This window comes from Ranitomeya imitator, chromosome 4 (assembly GCF_032444005.1).
Source record: "Ranitomeya imitator isolate aRanImi1 chromosome 4, aRanImi1.pri, whole genome shotgun sequence".
NCBI classification, from domain to species: Eukaryota; Metazoa; Chordata; class Amphibia; order Anura; family Dendrobatidae; genus Ranitomeya; species Ranitomeya imitator.
The window spans coordinates 432,197,941-432,211,932 of NC_091285.1; the positions used below are offsets into that span (position 1 = coordinate 432,197,941).

At 42.6% G+C, this 13,992-nt stretch overlaps 1 protein-coding gene across 1 annotated transcript in view; it reads left to right on the forward strand.

Moving 5' to 3' along the window:
- The window catches only part of ALPK3 (alpha kinase 3), a 183,402-nt gene that overhangs the window by 101,848 nt on the left and 67,562 nt on the right, over nucleotides 1–13,992 (forward strand). Inside the window, exon 8 of the mRNA XM_069765556.1 lies at nucleotides 2,954–3,101. Within this exon, the coding sequence (XP_069621657.1) occupies nucleotides 2,954–3,101 (148 nt within the window). The remainder of the gene's footprint in view (nucleotides 1–2,953; nucleotides 3,102–13,992) is intronic.

Sequence of the window (13,992 nt, forward strand, 5' to 3'; positions counted from 1 at the left end):
TCTTTATTAAACTTTGACTTCTTTTTCTTCTATGTGAAAGTTAATTATGAACAGCTTAATTAGATTTTCATGGGAGGTCAATAGACAATATGGGGAGAAGGCATTAAACTGGTAATTCAAATTGCTACAGTATCTAAAAATTGTTAATCTGGGATTTTTTCCCCCTGGGTCACCCTCTAAAATATGCAAGTCCATATCTAGGGAAATTCAGTGTGCTTACTATGGAACATAGCCATCAACTGGAAGCTAATATATATGACTATCTTTAGTGGTCTTATTCATTGAGGTTTTTTTTTTTTTTTTAAGATTTTTGGATAGTTACAATAATATTCCTTATCCTTGCTATTGATCTGTTCCAAAATTTTCTGAAAATGTGAAACAGGAAATGAATACATATGGGGGTGGCATGTAAACAGGACAGTAATGTTAATATAGCCTATTGCTCATCAAGCTTTTCAAAGCTATGTACCGTACATAGCATATGTATTGAGTGTAGGAGTAAGGGAAGTGGTCATCTGATGAAATAAGAGAAGTTGGAGTACTAACCATATGACGTAAATACACATACCTTTCAGTTAATTTACTGCCCTTGTGCTTTTTTTGTCATACTGCTTAATAAAGTATGTTCTCTGGGTGTAGTGTATTATCTGGCCATTATAAATAGACATGTTCAGAATTTTCAGGAACTGAATTCAATTTCAAATCATGTAGAAACTTGTCAAACAGGGTATTGAAATCTCCTTTTGGGATAAGTATTTGTTTGTGGCCAAGCACAATATAGGTGCAAAAGTGTGTAAGTCTAAGGCCTGGTTCACATTGCACTTGATCCCCATGTATGTGACTCTGTCAGGGCTTATGTCAAATCCCTGGAAAATGGGATTGGGGCGCATGTGCTAACAGGTGCCTTTAACTGCAAAATGCAGACAGTCTGTCTTTGCTCCAGGATTGGACTGGCCCACCAGAGAACCGGAGAATCCTCCGGAGGGTCATGGCTTCTACTTCAGGAGAGTTTATAGTGCAAACCTTGCAGCTGCTATGGGGCTCTGGAGTGGGGGACAACCAAGCTTCACCATCTGGTTTTCAGCAGTGTCTGAGCAATCACATGATAACCAATCGAATCAGCAAGTACATGAAAGGTGGGCCCTCAGAATCAAGTCCTCTGGTGGGCCCAATGTTCTTCAGTCTGACACTGGTGTGCTCTATCGGATATCATTCTCAGCTGTATCTGCCTAAATTAGGTAGGCACCAAGGCATGGTCGATTGTGTTTTGATGCCTGCTTCAAATAAATGGATGTGGATGAAAATTCTGTCTGACAGTGCACACTGTGACTTCATCTGCATAATTTCAGTCAATGGCCCCGTCAGCACATACTCCCGAATCTCGTTTTACAGATCTTCAGAAGTAAGCTCTGATAGAGCTACTGATTTGGGGATCAAAGGAGAGGGAATTTAGCCTTATAGGTTTCACAAAATTCGCAATGATGGGAAACGAAGTGAAGTAAAAAAAAACATTTATGGATTAGATAGATAGGGAGAAGTGTATGGTAATATGGTTGTGTAATAAAGATAATTACCAAGGTGGTTAGGGTGTAAAGATAATTATTTTGAAAGGACATTTTAGTTACCGGACCAACCCTTTAATTATGAAGACAAATATCTTCTGACATTGATTTCAAAAGAATGTAATTCATTGCATAGTTATGTAACTGCATAAAATCACGTACAGTATACAGTAGGTATGGGAAGTATTCAGACCCCTTTAAATTTTTCACTCTTTGTTTCATTGCAAAAAAACACCCCCAAAGCATGATGCTGCCACCACCATGTTTCACTGTTGGGATTGTATTGGGCACTTGATGAGCAGTGTCTGGTTTTCTCCACACATACCGCTTAGTATGTCTACTAGTATGTCTACTAGTATGTCTATCTTTGTCTCATCAGACCAGAGAATCTTATTTCTCATAGTCTGGGAGTCCTTCATGTGTTTTTTAGCAAACTCTGTGCGGGCTTTCATATGTCTTGCACTGAGGAGAGGCTTCTGTCGGGCCACTCTGCCATAAAGGCCCGACTGGGGGAGGGCTGCAGTGATATTTTACTTTGTAGAACTTTCTCCCAACTCCCTACTGCATCTCTGGAGCTCAGCCACAGTGATCTTGGGGTTCTTCTTTACCTTTCTCACCAAGGCTCTTCTCCCACGATTGCTCAGTTTGGCTTGACGGCCAGGTCTAGGAAGACTTCTGTTGGTCCTAAACTTCTCCCATTTAAGGATTATGTAGGCCACTGCGCTTTTAGGAACCTTCAGTATTGCAGAAATTCTGTTGCAACCTTGGCCAGATCTGTGCCTTGCCACAATTCTGTCTCTGAGCTCCTTGGCCAGTTCCTTTGACCTCATGATTCTCATTTGGACTGACATGCACTGTGAGCTGTGAGGTCTTATATAGACAGGTGTGTGCCTTTCCAAATCAAGTCCTATCAGTTTAATTAAACACAGCTGGCCTCCAATGAAGGAGTAGAACCATCTCAAGGAGGATCACAAGGAAATGGACAGCATGTGACTTAATTATGAGTGTCTGAGCAAAGAGTCTGAATACTTATGACCATGTGATATTTCAGTTTCTTTTTTATTAAATTTGCAAAAATTTCTACATTTCTATTTTTTTTTCAGTCAAGATGGGGTGCAGAGTGTACATTAATGTGAAAAAATGAACTTTTAAATTGACCAAATGGCTGCAATGAAACAAAGAGTGAAAAATTTAAAGGGGTCTGAATACTTTCCATACTCACTGTATATATTGTAATTGAAATCCAGAGTTAGTAGGCCCTTACAGATCGTCAGCTGATGCGCAAATTCAGAAGGTTAAGCAGACTTTATTAATTTGTGTATGGCCAGCTTAAATGTTTGGATGAATATATTTCAAAAGTATTATATAATCTTCTCAATATTCTTGTTTAGCTCCACAGGTGATTCGGAAGATCCGGGCAGAGCAATTTTCTGATGCCTCTGGGAATTTAAAACTCTGGTGTCAGTTCTTCAATATTTTAAGTGACTCAAACATAACCTGGTACAAAGATGAAATTCAGATGACAAAAATAAAGAGAAGGTAATGTTTATCATTTAGTTATCTCTATGGCATCATGATCTTGATCATCATGATCTTCCATTCATGTACTGAGCTACATCAAATCATATACAATGTAACAAGCAAAACATAGATAAAATTGTAAATAGATATAAAAAGTAAAGTTGTGCTGATGTAAGCTTATCTATGAGGCGGATACTGATATAAAAGAAATATACCCTCTTTTCCTAATCCCACCACCCCCATGATATATCCTCCCTCTGCTGCAACTGTAGTTATATGATATGCTTTATAAATTATGTAAAAGAAGTCAATAGTTGCTTTTATTTTTTGAAAATATGGGAAGTGAATTTTGCTGCTCAAAACCAATACTCCCAGGAAGGTGGCCATAGTGACGTAGTCAGCTTTATTCATGTGAAAGGCTCTGTCGGAATTACCGCCAGAATAATGTTTAGGTTGATTCATACATCCATGTTTCACGGTTTAAATACAGACCTCATTTGGCAGCAGGGTGGCTCAGTGGTTAGCAATGCTGCTTTGTAGCACTAGAGTCATTGGTTCAAATACCACTAAGGACAACATCTGCAAAGAGCCTTGTATGTTATATGTGGATTTCCTCTGGGTATTCTGTTTCCTTCCACACTCCAAAGACATACTGATTGGGAATCTAGATAGTGAGCTCAATCGGACAGTGATAATAATGTCTGAAAAGTGCTATGGAATTAATGGTAACAAATAAGTGAGAAAAATAAAAAAAAACTGAATACGGAATTTTAGATTTTTATCCCCATTGGTGACAGTGATGATAATGTATGTAAAGTGTTGTGGAATATGTTAGCACTATTTAAGCAATGCATAAGATGAGACAATGTGCAACACAATTGCAGGTCTCCTGACCCAAGTTGTACTGCCACATATATGCCTATATAAAAGACTGGTATCATTATATATACCTATGACACTATTGAGCTAGGGTCAGAAGAGCCGCAGATGATTAACGCATCACGGACGGTACTTTCAAGTGTTTTTCACTAAATTAGAATATCATCAAAAAGTTAATTTATTTCAGTTCTTCATGACAAAAAGTGAATCTCATAGAGTCTGGAGGAAGAGTGGAGAGGCACACAATCCAAGCTATGTGAAGTTTCCACAATCAGTAATGGTTTGGGGAGGCATGTCATCTGCTGGTGTAGGTCCACTGTGTTTTATCAAGACCAAAGTTAGTGCAGCCGTCTATAAGGAAATTTTAGAGCATATGCTTCCCTTTGCTAACAAGCTTTTTGGAGATGGAAATTTCATTCTCCAGCAGAACTTGGCACTCGTCCACACTGCCAAAAGTACCAATACCTGGTTTAAAACAACAGTATCACTTTGCTTGATTGGCCGGCAAACTTGTCTGACCTTATCTCCATAGAGAATCTATGGAGTATTGTCAAGAGTATCAAGAGTAAAAGTTTAGTCACACTAAACGACTTACCAACGATCACGACCAACGATACGACCTGGCCGTGATCGTTGGTAAGTCGTTGTGTGGTCGCTGGGGAGCTGTCACACAGACAGCTCTCTCCAGCAACCAACGATCAGGGGAACGACTTCGGCATAGTTGAAACTGTCTTCAACAATGCCGAAGTCCCCCTGCAGCACCCGGGTAAGCGATATCGTTGCAACGTTACGCTTTTGGTGACATAGCAACGATCCCGCTAACGATCTCGTTATGTGTGACAGCGACCAACGATCAGGCCCCTGCTGGGAGATCGTTGGTCGTTGGGGAATGATCAGGACCATTTTTTGGTCGCTGATCACCCGCTGTCATCGCTGGATCGGCGAGTGTGATGCCGATCCAGCGATGTGTTCACTTGTAAATAGGGTAAACATCGGGTTACTAAGTGTAGGGCCGCACTTAGTAACCTGATATTTACCCTGGTTACCATTGTAAAATAAAAAAAAACACTACATACTCACATTCTGATGTCTGTCACATCCCCCGCCAGCATCCACAGGGTTAAAACTGCTTTCGGCAAGAGCGCTGCTAATGCACGCGCTGCTGCTGAGAGTTTCCCTGCACTAACTGTGTCAGCGCCGGCAGTAACAGCGGTGACGTCACCGCTGTGCTCTGCTTTATGGCCGGCGCTGACACAGTCAGTGCAGGGAAACTCTCGGCAGCAGCACGTGCATTAGCAGCGCTCCTGGAGAAAGCAGTTTTAACCCTGTGGACGCTGGGGGACGTGACAGACATCAGAATGTGAGTATGTACTGTTTTTTTTTTTAACTTTTACAATGGTACCCAGGGTGAATATCGGGTTACTAAGCGCGGCCCTGCGCTTAGTAACCCGATATTTACCCTATTTACAAGTGAACACATCGCTGGATCGGCATCACACTCGCCGATCCAGCGATGACAGCGGGTGATCAGCGACCAAAAAATGGTCCTGATCATTCCCCAACAACCAACGATCTCCCAGCAGGGGCCTGATCGTTGGTCGCTGTCACACATAACGAGATCGTTAGCGGGATCGCATCCAAGACTTCTCCCGTGCTTCCCCCATACTCTGGAACTCTCTACCCCAACACATCAGACTTGCGCCTACCATAGAAACCTTCAAAAAGAACCTGAAGACTCATCTCTTCCGACAAGCCTACAGCCTGCAGTGATCCTCAACCTACTGAACAGCCGTACAGCCAGCTCTTCCCTCTCCTAGTGTATCCTCACCCACCCCCTGCAGACTGTGAGCCCTCGCGGGCAGGGTCCTCCCTCCTTATGTACTCGTGTGCCTTGTTATCTGCTCATGTTTAATGTATTTGTCTATATTTGCCCCGTATTCACATGTAAAGCGCCATGGAATAAATGGCGCTATAAAAATGTATAATAATAATAATAATGTCACCAAAAGCGTAACGTTGCAACGATATCGCTAACCATATCGTTATGTGTGACGGTACCTTAAGACTAGAGACACCAGACCCAACAATGCAGACAAGCTGAAGGATGCTATCAAAGCAACCTGGCTTCCATAACACTTCAGCAGTGCCACAGGCTGATCGCCTCCATGCCACACCGCATTGATGCAGTAATTGATGCAAAAGGCGCCCCAACTAAGTATTGAGTGCATTTACTGAACATACTTTTCAGTAGGCCAACATTTCGGATTTTAAAATCATTTTTCAAGCTGATGTTATAAAGTCTTCTAATTTACTGAGATAATGACTTTTGGGTTCTCATTGACTGTAAGCCATAATCATCAACATTAACAGAAATAAACACTTGAAATAGATCACTCTGATGTAATGAATCCATTAGTAATGTAGGCTGAAATACAGGTTAATGTGACACATTGATGGATTATCATCAATGTGCCTCATGTCCTGGTAACTTTTTATGTTTTATTAACCCCTTTCTGACATTAGACGTACTATCCCGTCGAGGTGACCTGGGCCCGTATGACCATCGACGGTATAGCACGTCATATGTGATCGCGGCCGGGTGTCAGCTGGTTATCACAGCTGCCATCTGGCACTATGTGCCAGGAGCAGTCATGGACCGCTCCCGACACTCTAACCCCTGGAACACTGCGCTCAAACATGATCGCAGCATTTCGGTGGCATAGTAAAGCATCGCGCAGGGAGGGGGCTCCCTGCGTGCTTCCCTGAGACCCTCAGAACAACGCAATGTGATCGCGTTGTTCCGAGCGTCTCCTCCCTGCAGGCCCCCGGATCCAAGATGGCCATGGGGTCCTTCCAGGTCCTGCAGGGAGGTGACTTGTCAGTGCCTGCTGAGAGTAGGCGCTGGCAAGCCTCCAGCACTGCCTGTCAGATCACTGATCTGCAAAGTTTCAGATCAGCGATCTCACTTTATATAGTGATGTCCCACCCTGGGACAATGTAAAAAAGTTTAAAAAAAAATATTACACTGTGTAAAAATATATATTTTTTAATTTCTAAATAAAGAAAAAAAATAAATATTGTTCCAATAAATACATTTCTTTATGTAAATTTAAAAAAAACATAAAAGTACACATATTAAGTATTGCCGCGTCCGTAGCGACTCGACCTATTAAACCGTCCCACTAGTTAACCCCTTCAGTGAACACCGTTAAAAAAACGAGGCAAAAAACAATGCTTTATCATCATACCACCAAACAAAAAGTGGAATAACACGCGATCAAAAAGACGGATATAAATAAACACTAGATTGTGGCCCGATTCTAACGCATCGGGTATTCTAGAATATGCATGTCCCCGTAGTATATGGACAATGATGATTCCAGAATTCGCGGCACACTGTGCCCGTCGCTGATTGGTCGAGGCAACCTTTATGACATCATCGTCGCCATGGCAACCATTATGACATCTACGTCGATACTGTGCCCGTCGCTGAATCAGAAACGTGAGATGTCTACGTCCTTTATGACATCATCGTCGCTGTGCCGGTTGCTGATTGGTCGAGGCCTGGCGGCCTCGACCAATCAGACGCGGGATTTCTACGTCCTTTATGACATCATCGTCGCTGTGCCCGTTGCTGATTGGTCGAGGCCTGGCGGCCTCGACCAATCAGAGAGCCGGGATTTCCAGGACAGACAGACAGACAGACAGACAGACAGACGGAAAAACCCTTAGGCAATTATATATATAGATGGTACCGCGGAAAATGTCATCTTGTCCCGCAAAAAGCGAGCTGTGTCATGAGCGAAAAAATTAAAAAGTTATAACCCTCAGAATATAGCGATGCGAAAATAATTATTTTTTATATAAAATAGCTTTTATTGTATAAAAGCGTCAAAACATAAAAAAAGATATAAATGAGGTATTGCTGTAATCATACTAACCTGAAGAATAAAACTGCTTTATCAATTTTACCACACGCGGAACGGTATAAATGCCCCCCAAAAGAAATTAATAAATTGTGGGTTTTTGTTCATTCCACATAACAAAAATCGGAATAAAAAGCGATCTAAAAACGTCATGTGCCTGAAAATGGTGCTAATAAAAACATCAACTCGTCCTGTAAAAAACAAGACCTCACATGACTCTGTGGACCAAAATATGGAAAAATTATAGTTCTCAAAATGTGGTGATGCAAAAACTATTTTTTGCAATAAAAAGCGTCTTTTAGTGTGTGACAGCTGACAAACATAAAAACCCGCTATAAAACCCCGCTATAAATAGTAAGTCAAACCCCTCTTTATCACCGCCTCAGTTAGAGAAAAATAATAAAATAAAAAAAAAAATTATTTCCATTTTTCCATTAGGGTTGGGGCTAAAGTTAGGGTTATGGTTGGGGCTAAAGTTGGGGTTAGGGTTTGGATTATGTTTACGGTTGGGTTAGGGGTGTGTCAGGGTTAGGGGTGTAGTTAGGGCTATGGTTAGGGTTGGGATTAGGGATGGGGTCTGTTGGGGTTAGGGGTGTATGGGAGTTGGGATTAGGGATAGGGGTGTGTTGGGGTTAGAGTTAGAATTGGGGGTTTCCACTGTTTAGGCACATCAGGGGCTCTGCAAACGCAACATGACGTCCGACCTCAATTCCATAAAATTCTGCGTTGAAAAAGTAAAACGGTGCTCCTTCCCTTCTGAGCTCTGCTGTGTGCCCAAACAGTGGTTTACCCCCACATATGGGGTATCAGCATACTCAGGACAAATTGGACAACAGCTTTTGTGGTCCAATTTCTCCTGTTACCCTTGGGAAAATAAAAATTTGGGGGCTAAAAAATCATTTTAATGGGAAAATTTTTTTTTTTGTTTTCACGGCTCTGCGTTATAAACTTTAGTGAAACACTTGGGGTTCAAAGTTCTCATAACACATCTAGATAAGTTCCTTATGGGGTCTAGTTTCCGATATGGGGTCACCTGTGGGGGGTTTCTACTGTTTAGGTACATCAGGGGCTCTGCAAATGCAACGTGACGACCGCAGACAATTCCATCAAAGTCTGCATTCCAAAACGCCACTTCTTCCCTTCCGAGCACCGACGTGCCCAAACAGTGGTTTTCTCCCATATATGGGGTATCAGCATACTCAGGACAGATTGCACAACAACTTTTGGGGTCCAAATTCTCCAAATACCCTTGGGAAAAAAAAGAGTTTTTAATTTTCATGACTCTACATTATAAACTTTAGTGAAACATTTGGGGTTCAAAGTGCACACCACACATCTAGATATGCTCCTTAGGTGGTCTAATTTCTAAAATGGGTCACTTGTGGGGGGTTTCCACTGTTTAGGCACATCAGGGGCTCTCCAAATGCGACATGGCGTCTGATCTTAATTCCAGCCAATTCTGCGTTGAACAAATCAAACGGTGCTCCTTCCCTTCCGAGCTCTGCCCTGCGCCCAAACAGTGGTTTACTCCCACAAATGGGGTATCAGCCTACTCAGAAAAAATTGCACAACAACTTTTGTGGTCCAAGTTCTCCTGTTACCCTTGGGAAAATAAAAATTTGGGGGCTTAAAAATCATTTTTATGGGAAAAAAAGATTTTTTGTTTTCACGGCTCTGCTTTATAAACTTTAGTGAAACACTTGGGGGTTCAGAGTTCTCATAACACATCTAGATAGGTTCCTTATGGGGTCTAGTTTCCAATATGGGGTCATCTGTGGGGGGTTTCTACTGATTAGGGACATCAGGGGCTCAACAAATGCAACGTAACGCCCGCAGACAATTCCATCAAAGTCTGCATTCCAAAACGCCACTTCTTTCCTTCCGAGCCCCAACATGTGCCCAAACAGTGGTTTTCTCCCATATATGGGGCATCAGCATACTCAGGACAGATTGCACAACAACTTTTGGGATCCAAATTCTCCAAATACCCTTGGGAAAATATGAAATTGGGGCTAGAAGATCATTTTTTGGGAAAAAAAAGAGTTTTCAATTTTCACGGCCCTACATTATAAACTTTAGTGAAACAATTGGGGGTTCAAAGTGCACACCACACATCTAGATAAGTTCCTTAGGTACTCTGGTTTCTAAAATGGGTCACTTGTGGGGGGTTTCCACTGTTTAGGCACATCAGGGGCTCTCCAAACGTGACATGGCGTCTGATCTCCATTCCAGCCAATTCTGCGTTGAACAAATCAAACGGTGCTCCTTCCCTTCCAAGCTCTGCCCTGCACCCAAACAGTGGTTTATTCCCACTTATGGGGTATCAGCGTACTCAGGACAAATTGGACAACAACTTTTGGGGTCCAATTTCTCCTGTTACCCTTGGGAAATTAAAACAAATTGGATCTGAAGTAAATTTTTGTGAAAAAAGTTTTTTTTTAAACATTCCAAAAATTCCTGTGAAGCACCTGAAGGTTTAATACACTTCTTAAATGTGGTTTTGAGAACCTTGAGGGGTGCAGTTTTTAGAATTGTTTAACTTTTTAGTATTGTCTATCATACAGACCCCTCAAAGTGATTACAAATGTGATGTGGTCCCTAAAAAATTGGTGATGTAAAAATGAGAAATCGCTGGTCAACTTTTAATTCTTATAACTCCCTAACAAAAAAAAATTTAGTTCCAAAATTGTGCTGATGTAAAGTAGACATGTGGGAAATGTTATTTATTAAGTGTTTTGTGTGACATACAGTACAGACCAAACGTTTGGACACACCTTCTCATTTAAAGATTTTTCTGTATTTTCATGACTATGAAAATTGTACAATCACACTGAAGGTATCAAAACTATGAATTAACACATGTGGAATTATATACTTAACAAAAAAGTGTGAAACAACTGAAATTTGGTCTTATATTCTAGGTTTTTCAAAGTAGCCACCTTTTGCTTTGATGACTGCTTTGCACACTCTTGGCATTCTCTTGATGAGCTTCAAGAGGTAGTCACCGGGAATGGTTTTCACTTCACAGGAGTGCCCTGTCAGGTTTAATAAGTGGGATTTCTTGCCTTATAAATGGGGTTGGGACCATCAGTTGTGTTGTGCAGAAGTCTGGTGGATACACAGCTGATAGTCCTACTGAATAGAATTTGTTTTATGGCAAGAAAAAAACAGCTAAGTAAAGAAAAACAAGTGGCCATCATTACTTTAAGAAATGAAGGACAGTCAGTCCGAAAAAATTGGGAAAACTTTGAAAGTGTCTCTAAGTGCAGTTGCAAAAACCATAAAGCGCTACAAAGAAACTAGCCCACATGAGGACTGCCCCAAGAAAGGAAGACCAAGAATCATCTCTGCTTCTGAGGATAAGTTTATCCGAGTCACCAGCCTCAGAAATCGCAGGTTAACAGCAGCTCAGATTAGAGACCAGGTCAATGCCACACAGAGTTCTAGCAGCTGACCCATCTCTACAACAACTGCTAACAGGAGACTTTGTGCAGCAGGCCTTCATGGTAAAATAGCTGCTAGGAAACCACTGCTAAGGACAGGCAACAAGCAGAAGAGACTTGTTTGGGCTAAAGAACACAAGGAATGGACATTAGACCAGTGGAAATCTGTGCTTTGGTCTGATGAGTCCAAATTTGAGATCTTTGGTTCCAACCACCGTGTCTTTGTGCAACGCAGAAAAGGTGAACGGATGGACTCTACATGCCTGGTTCCCACCGTGAAGCATGGAGGAGGAGGTGTGATGGTGTGTTGGTGCTTTGCTGTTGACACTGTTGGGGATATATTCAAAATTGAAGGCATACTGAACCAGTATGGCTACCACAGCATCTTGCAGCGGCATGCTATTCCATCCGGTTTGCGTTTAGTTGGACCATCATTTATTTTTCAACAGGACAATGACCCCAAACACACCTCCAGGCTGTGTAAGGGCTATTTGACCAAGAAGGAGAGTGATGGGGTGCTACGCCAGATGACCTGGCCTCCACAGTCACCAGACCTGAACCCAATTGAGATGGTTTGGGGTGAGCTAGACTGCAGAGTGAAGGCAAAAGGGCCAACAAGTGCTAAGCATCTTTGGGAACTCCTTCAAGATTGTTGGAAGAACATTCCCGGTGACTACCTCTTGAAGCTCATCAAGAGAATGGCAAGAGTGTGCAAAGCAGTCATCAAAGCAAAAGGTGGCTACTTTGAAGAACCAAGAATATAAGACATATTTTCAGTTGTTTCACACTTTTTTGTTAAGAATTAGTGATGAACGAACATGCTCACCACTACTCGTTACTCGCCCGAGTATCGCTATGCTCGGCGTACTCGGCGACCAGTGAGCATTTCCGGTATTTTTCGGCGGTAACTGCAGTCTCCACCCAGCAGTTTTGACAGACTTTAGAGACCCAATCATGGTGCAGGGATTGTCTGCCAGGCCATGAAATGCCGCAGCCATCTTTGTTGTGGTCGTGCAGTGATTGGCTGGGCCGTACAGCATCATCCCGAGTATAAGAAACCTGGCGCCGCCCTGCTCGTTCCTGTTTCAGCGAGAGTAGGGAGAGCTGCTGCCGAGATAGGGTCAGAATCGTGGTTTTAGAGTTAGTGTAGGTCTGCAACTCTTACATCCACAACTCCTCAGAAATCAAAAGTCCTTTTTAAGGCTAATTCGTGGGTCCCAATATTGCAGCGCTAGGTAGACAGGACACAGCATATCCACATCAGTGCAAGGCCTGCAGGCACTGTATGTGCGTCCATTAGTCCCACTGCATCCTTCCCAAAGCTCCATAACTGCCTGCTGCTGCAGCTTATTTACTGTCTATATACCTATTTTCTTTTTTTCCAAAAAATCTCCCCCCCAAAAAATATACAGTCTGTTCTGTCAGACTGAGGCCTGTTGAAAAGTTATAGTTTGTCAGGCATACGTAGCATAGTTGTGAGTGCTACCCTTGTGCCCATTTTTTTTTTTTTTTTGGTGTTTTAAATTCACCGAAAAAGGCCTCATATATCTGTGTGCTCCAAGATTGGTCATTGGAGGCCAGTGTACTTATTTTTTAGCTGTGTGATACTCAAATTCTATGCAGCACTATTTCGCATAAAAAAAAATTCCAAGGCCACAGATTTCCCAGTGTGGTATTTTGGTTACAGCCGTCATATATCTCTGTGCTCCAAGTTTGGGCATTGGAGGTCGGTGTACTTATTTTTTGGCTGTGTAATATTCAAATTCTATACAACACTATATAGCATCAAAAAAATTCCAAGGCCACAGATTTGCCTGTGTGGTATTTCCATTACAGCTGTCATATGTCTCTGTGCTCCAGGTTTGGGCATTGGAGGCCGGTGTACTTATTTTTTGGCTGTGTGATACTCAAATTCTATACAGCACTATTTAGCATAAAAAAATTCCAAGGCCACAGATGTTAGGAGTCGGGTTTCCTCTGCTGCACAGGGGGAATCTCGATCCGTCTCCGCTGCGGTCTCCCATTCTCCTCCAGCCGCAGTGGAGTCTGCTCAGCAGGGATGTCGATCCCAGCGTCTCGCTCAGTCTGACTCTGTGCGAAGAGTTACTGCTGCTTTTCCTGCTTCTGCCATTGAAGCCAGTGCTGGGCAGCGGCGAGTGGACGTTTCTGGATCTAAGTCCTTATTTGCACACACTGAGCATGCCCAGGGCAAGATCTCCTGTTGGAGATCGAGGGTCACATGCTCAGGTACTGCAGCACATCCCATTGGTCCTTTTGGCTGGTCCTGAAAGGGCAAAACTTCTATAGCTGTTTCCTCTGCTGCAGCTATATAAACTGCGCATGACCGCATGGCCATGCGCTAGTATTGTCTTGTAAATATGTGTGTGTGTTGTGAGTGAAAGTCGCTCTTTAAATACCCTCCCTATTGAATGTCTGTTCGCGGAAGGTGTATGTTTGCTATCTAGCGCCCGACTTATCCAACAGCACGTAACACACATTACAGCTACCAGTTGCTGTGTCCGCCTGTACGGCGCCGTGCGCTTGCTCTGCGCTTTCCTGACCCAAGCCTGGGTGGTTAGTGGCGTCCGTCTGTGCGGCACCGCACGCACTCTTGTGCCTTTATATTATTATTTAGTTTCCTTACACACCCAGTTGCGGTGT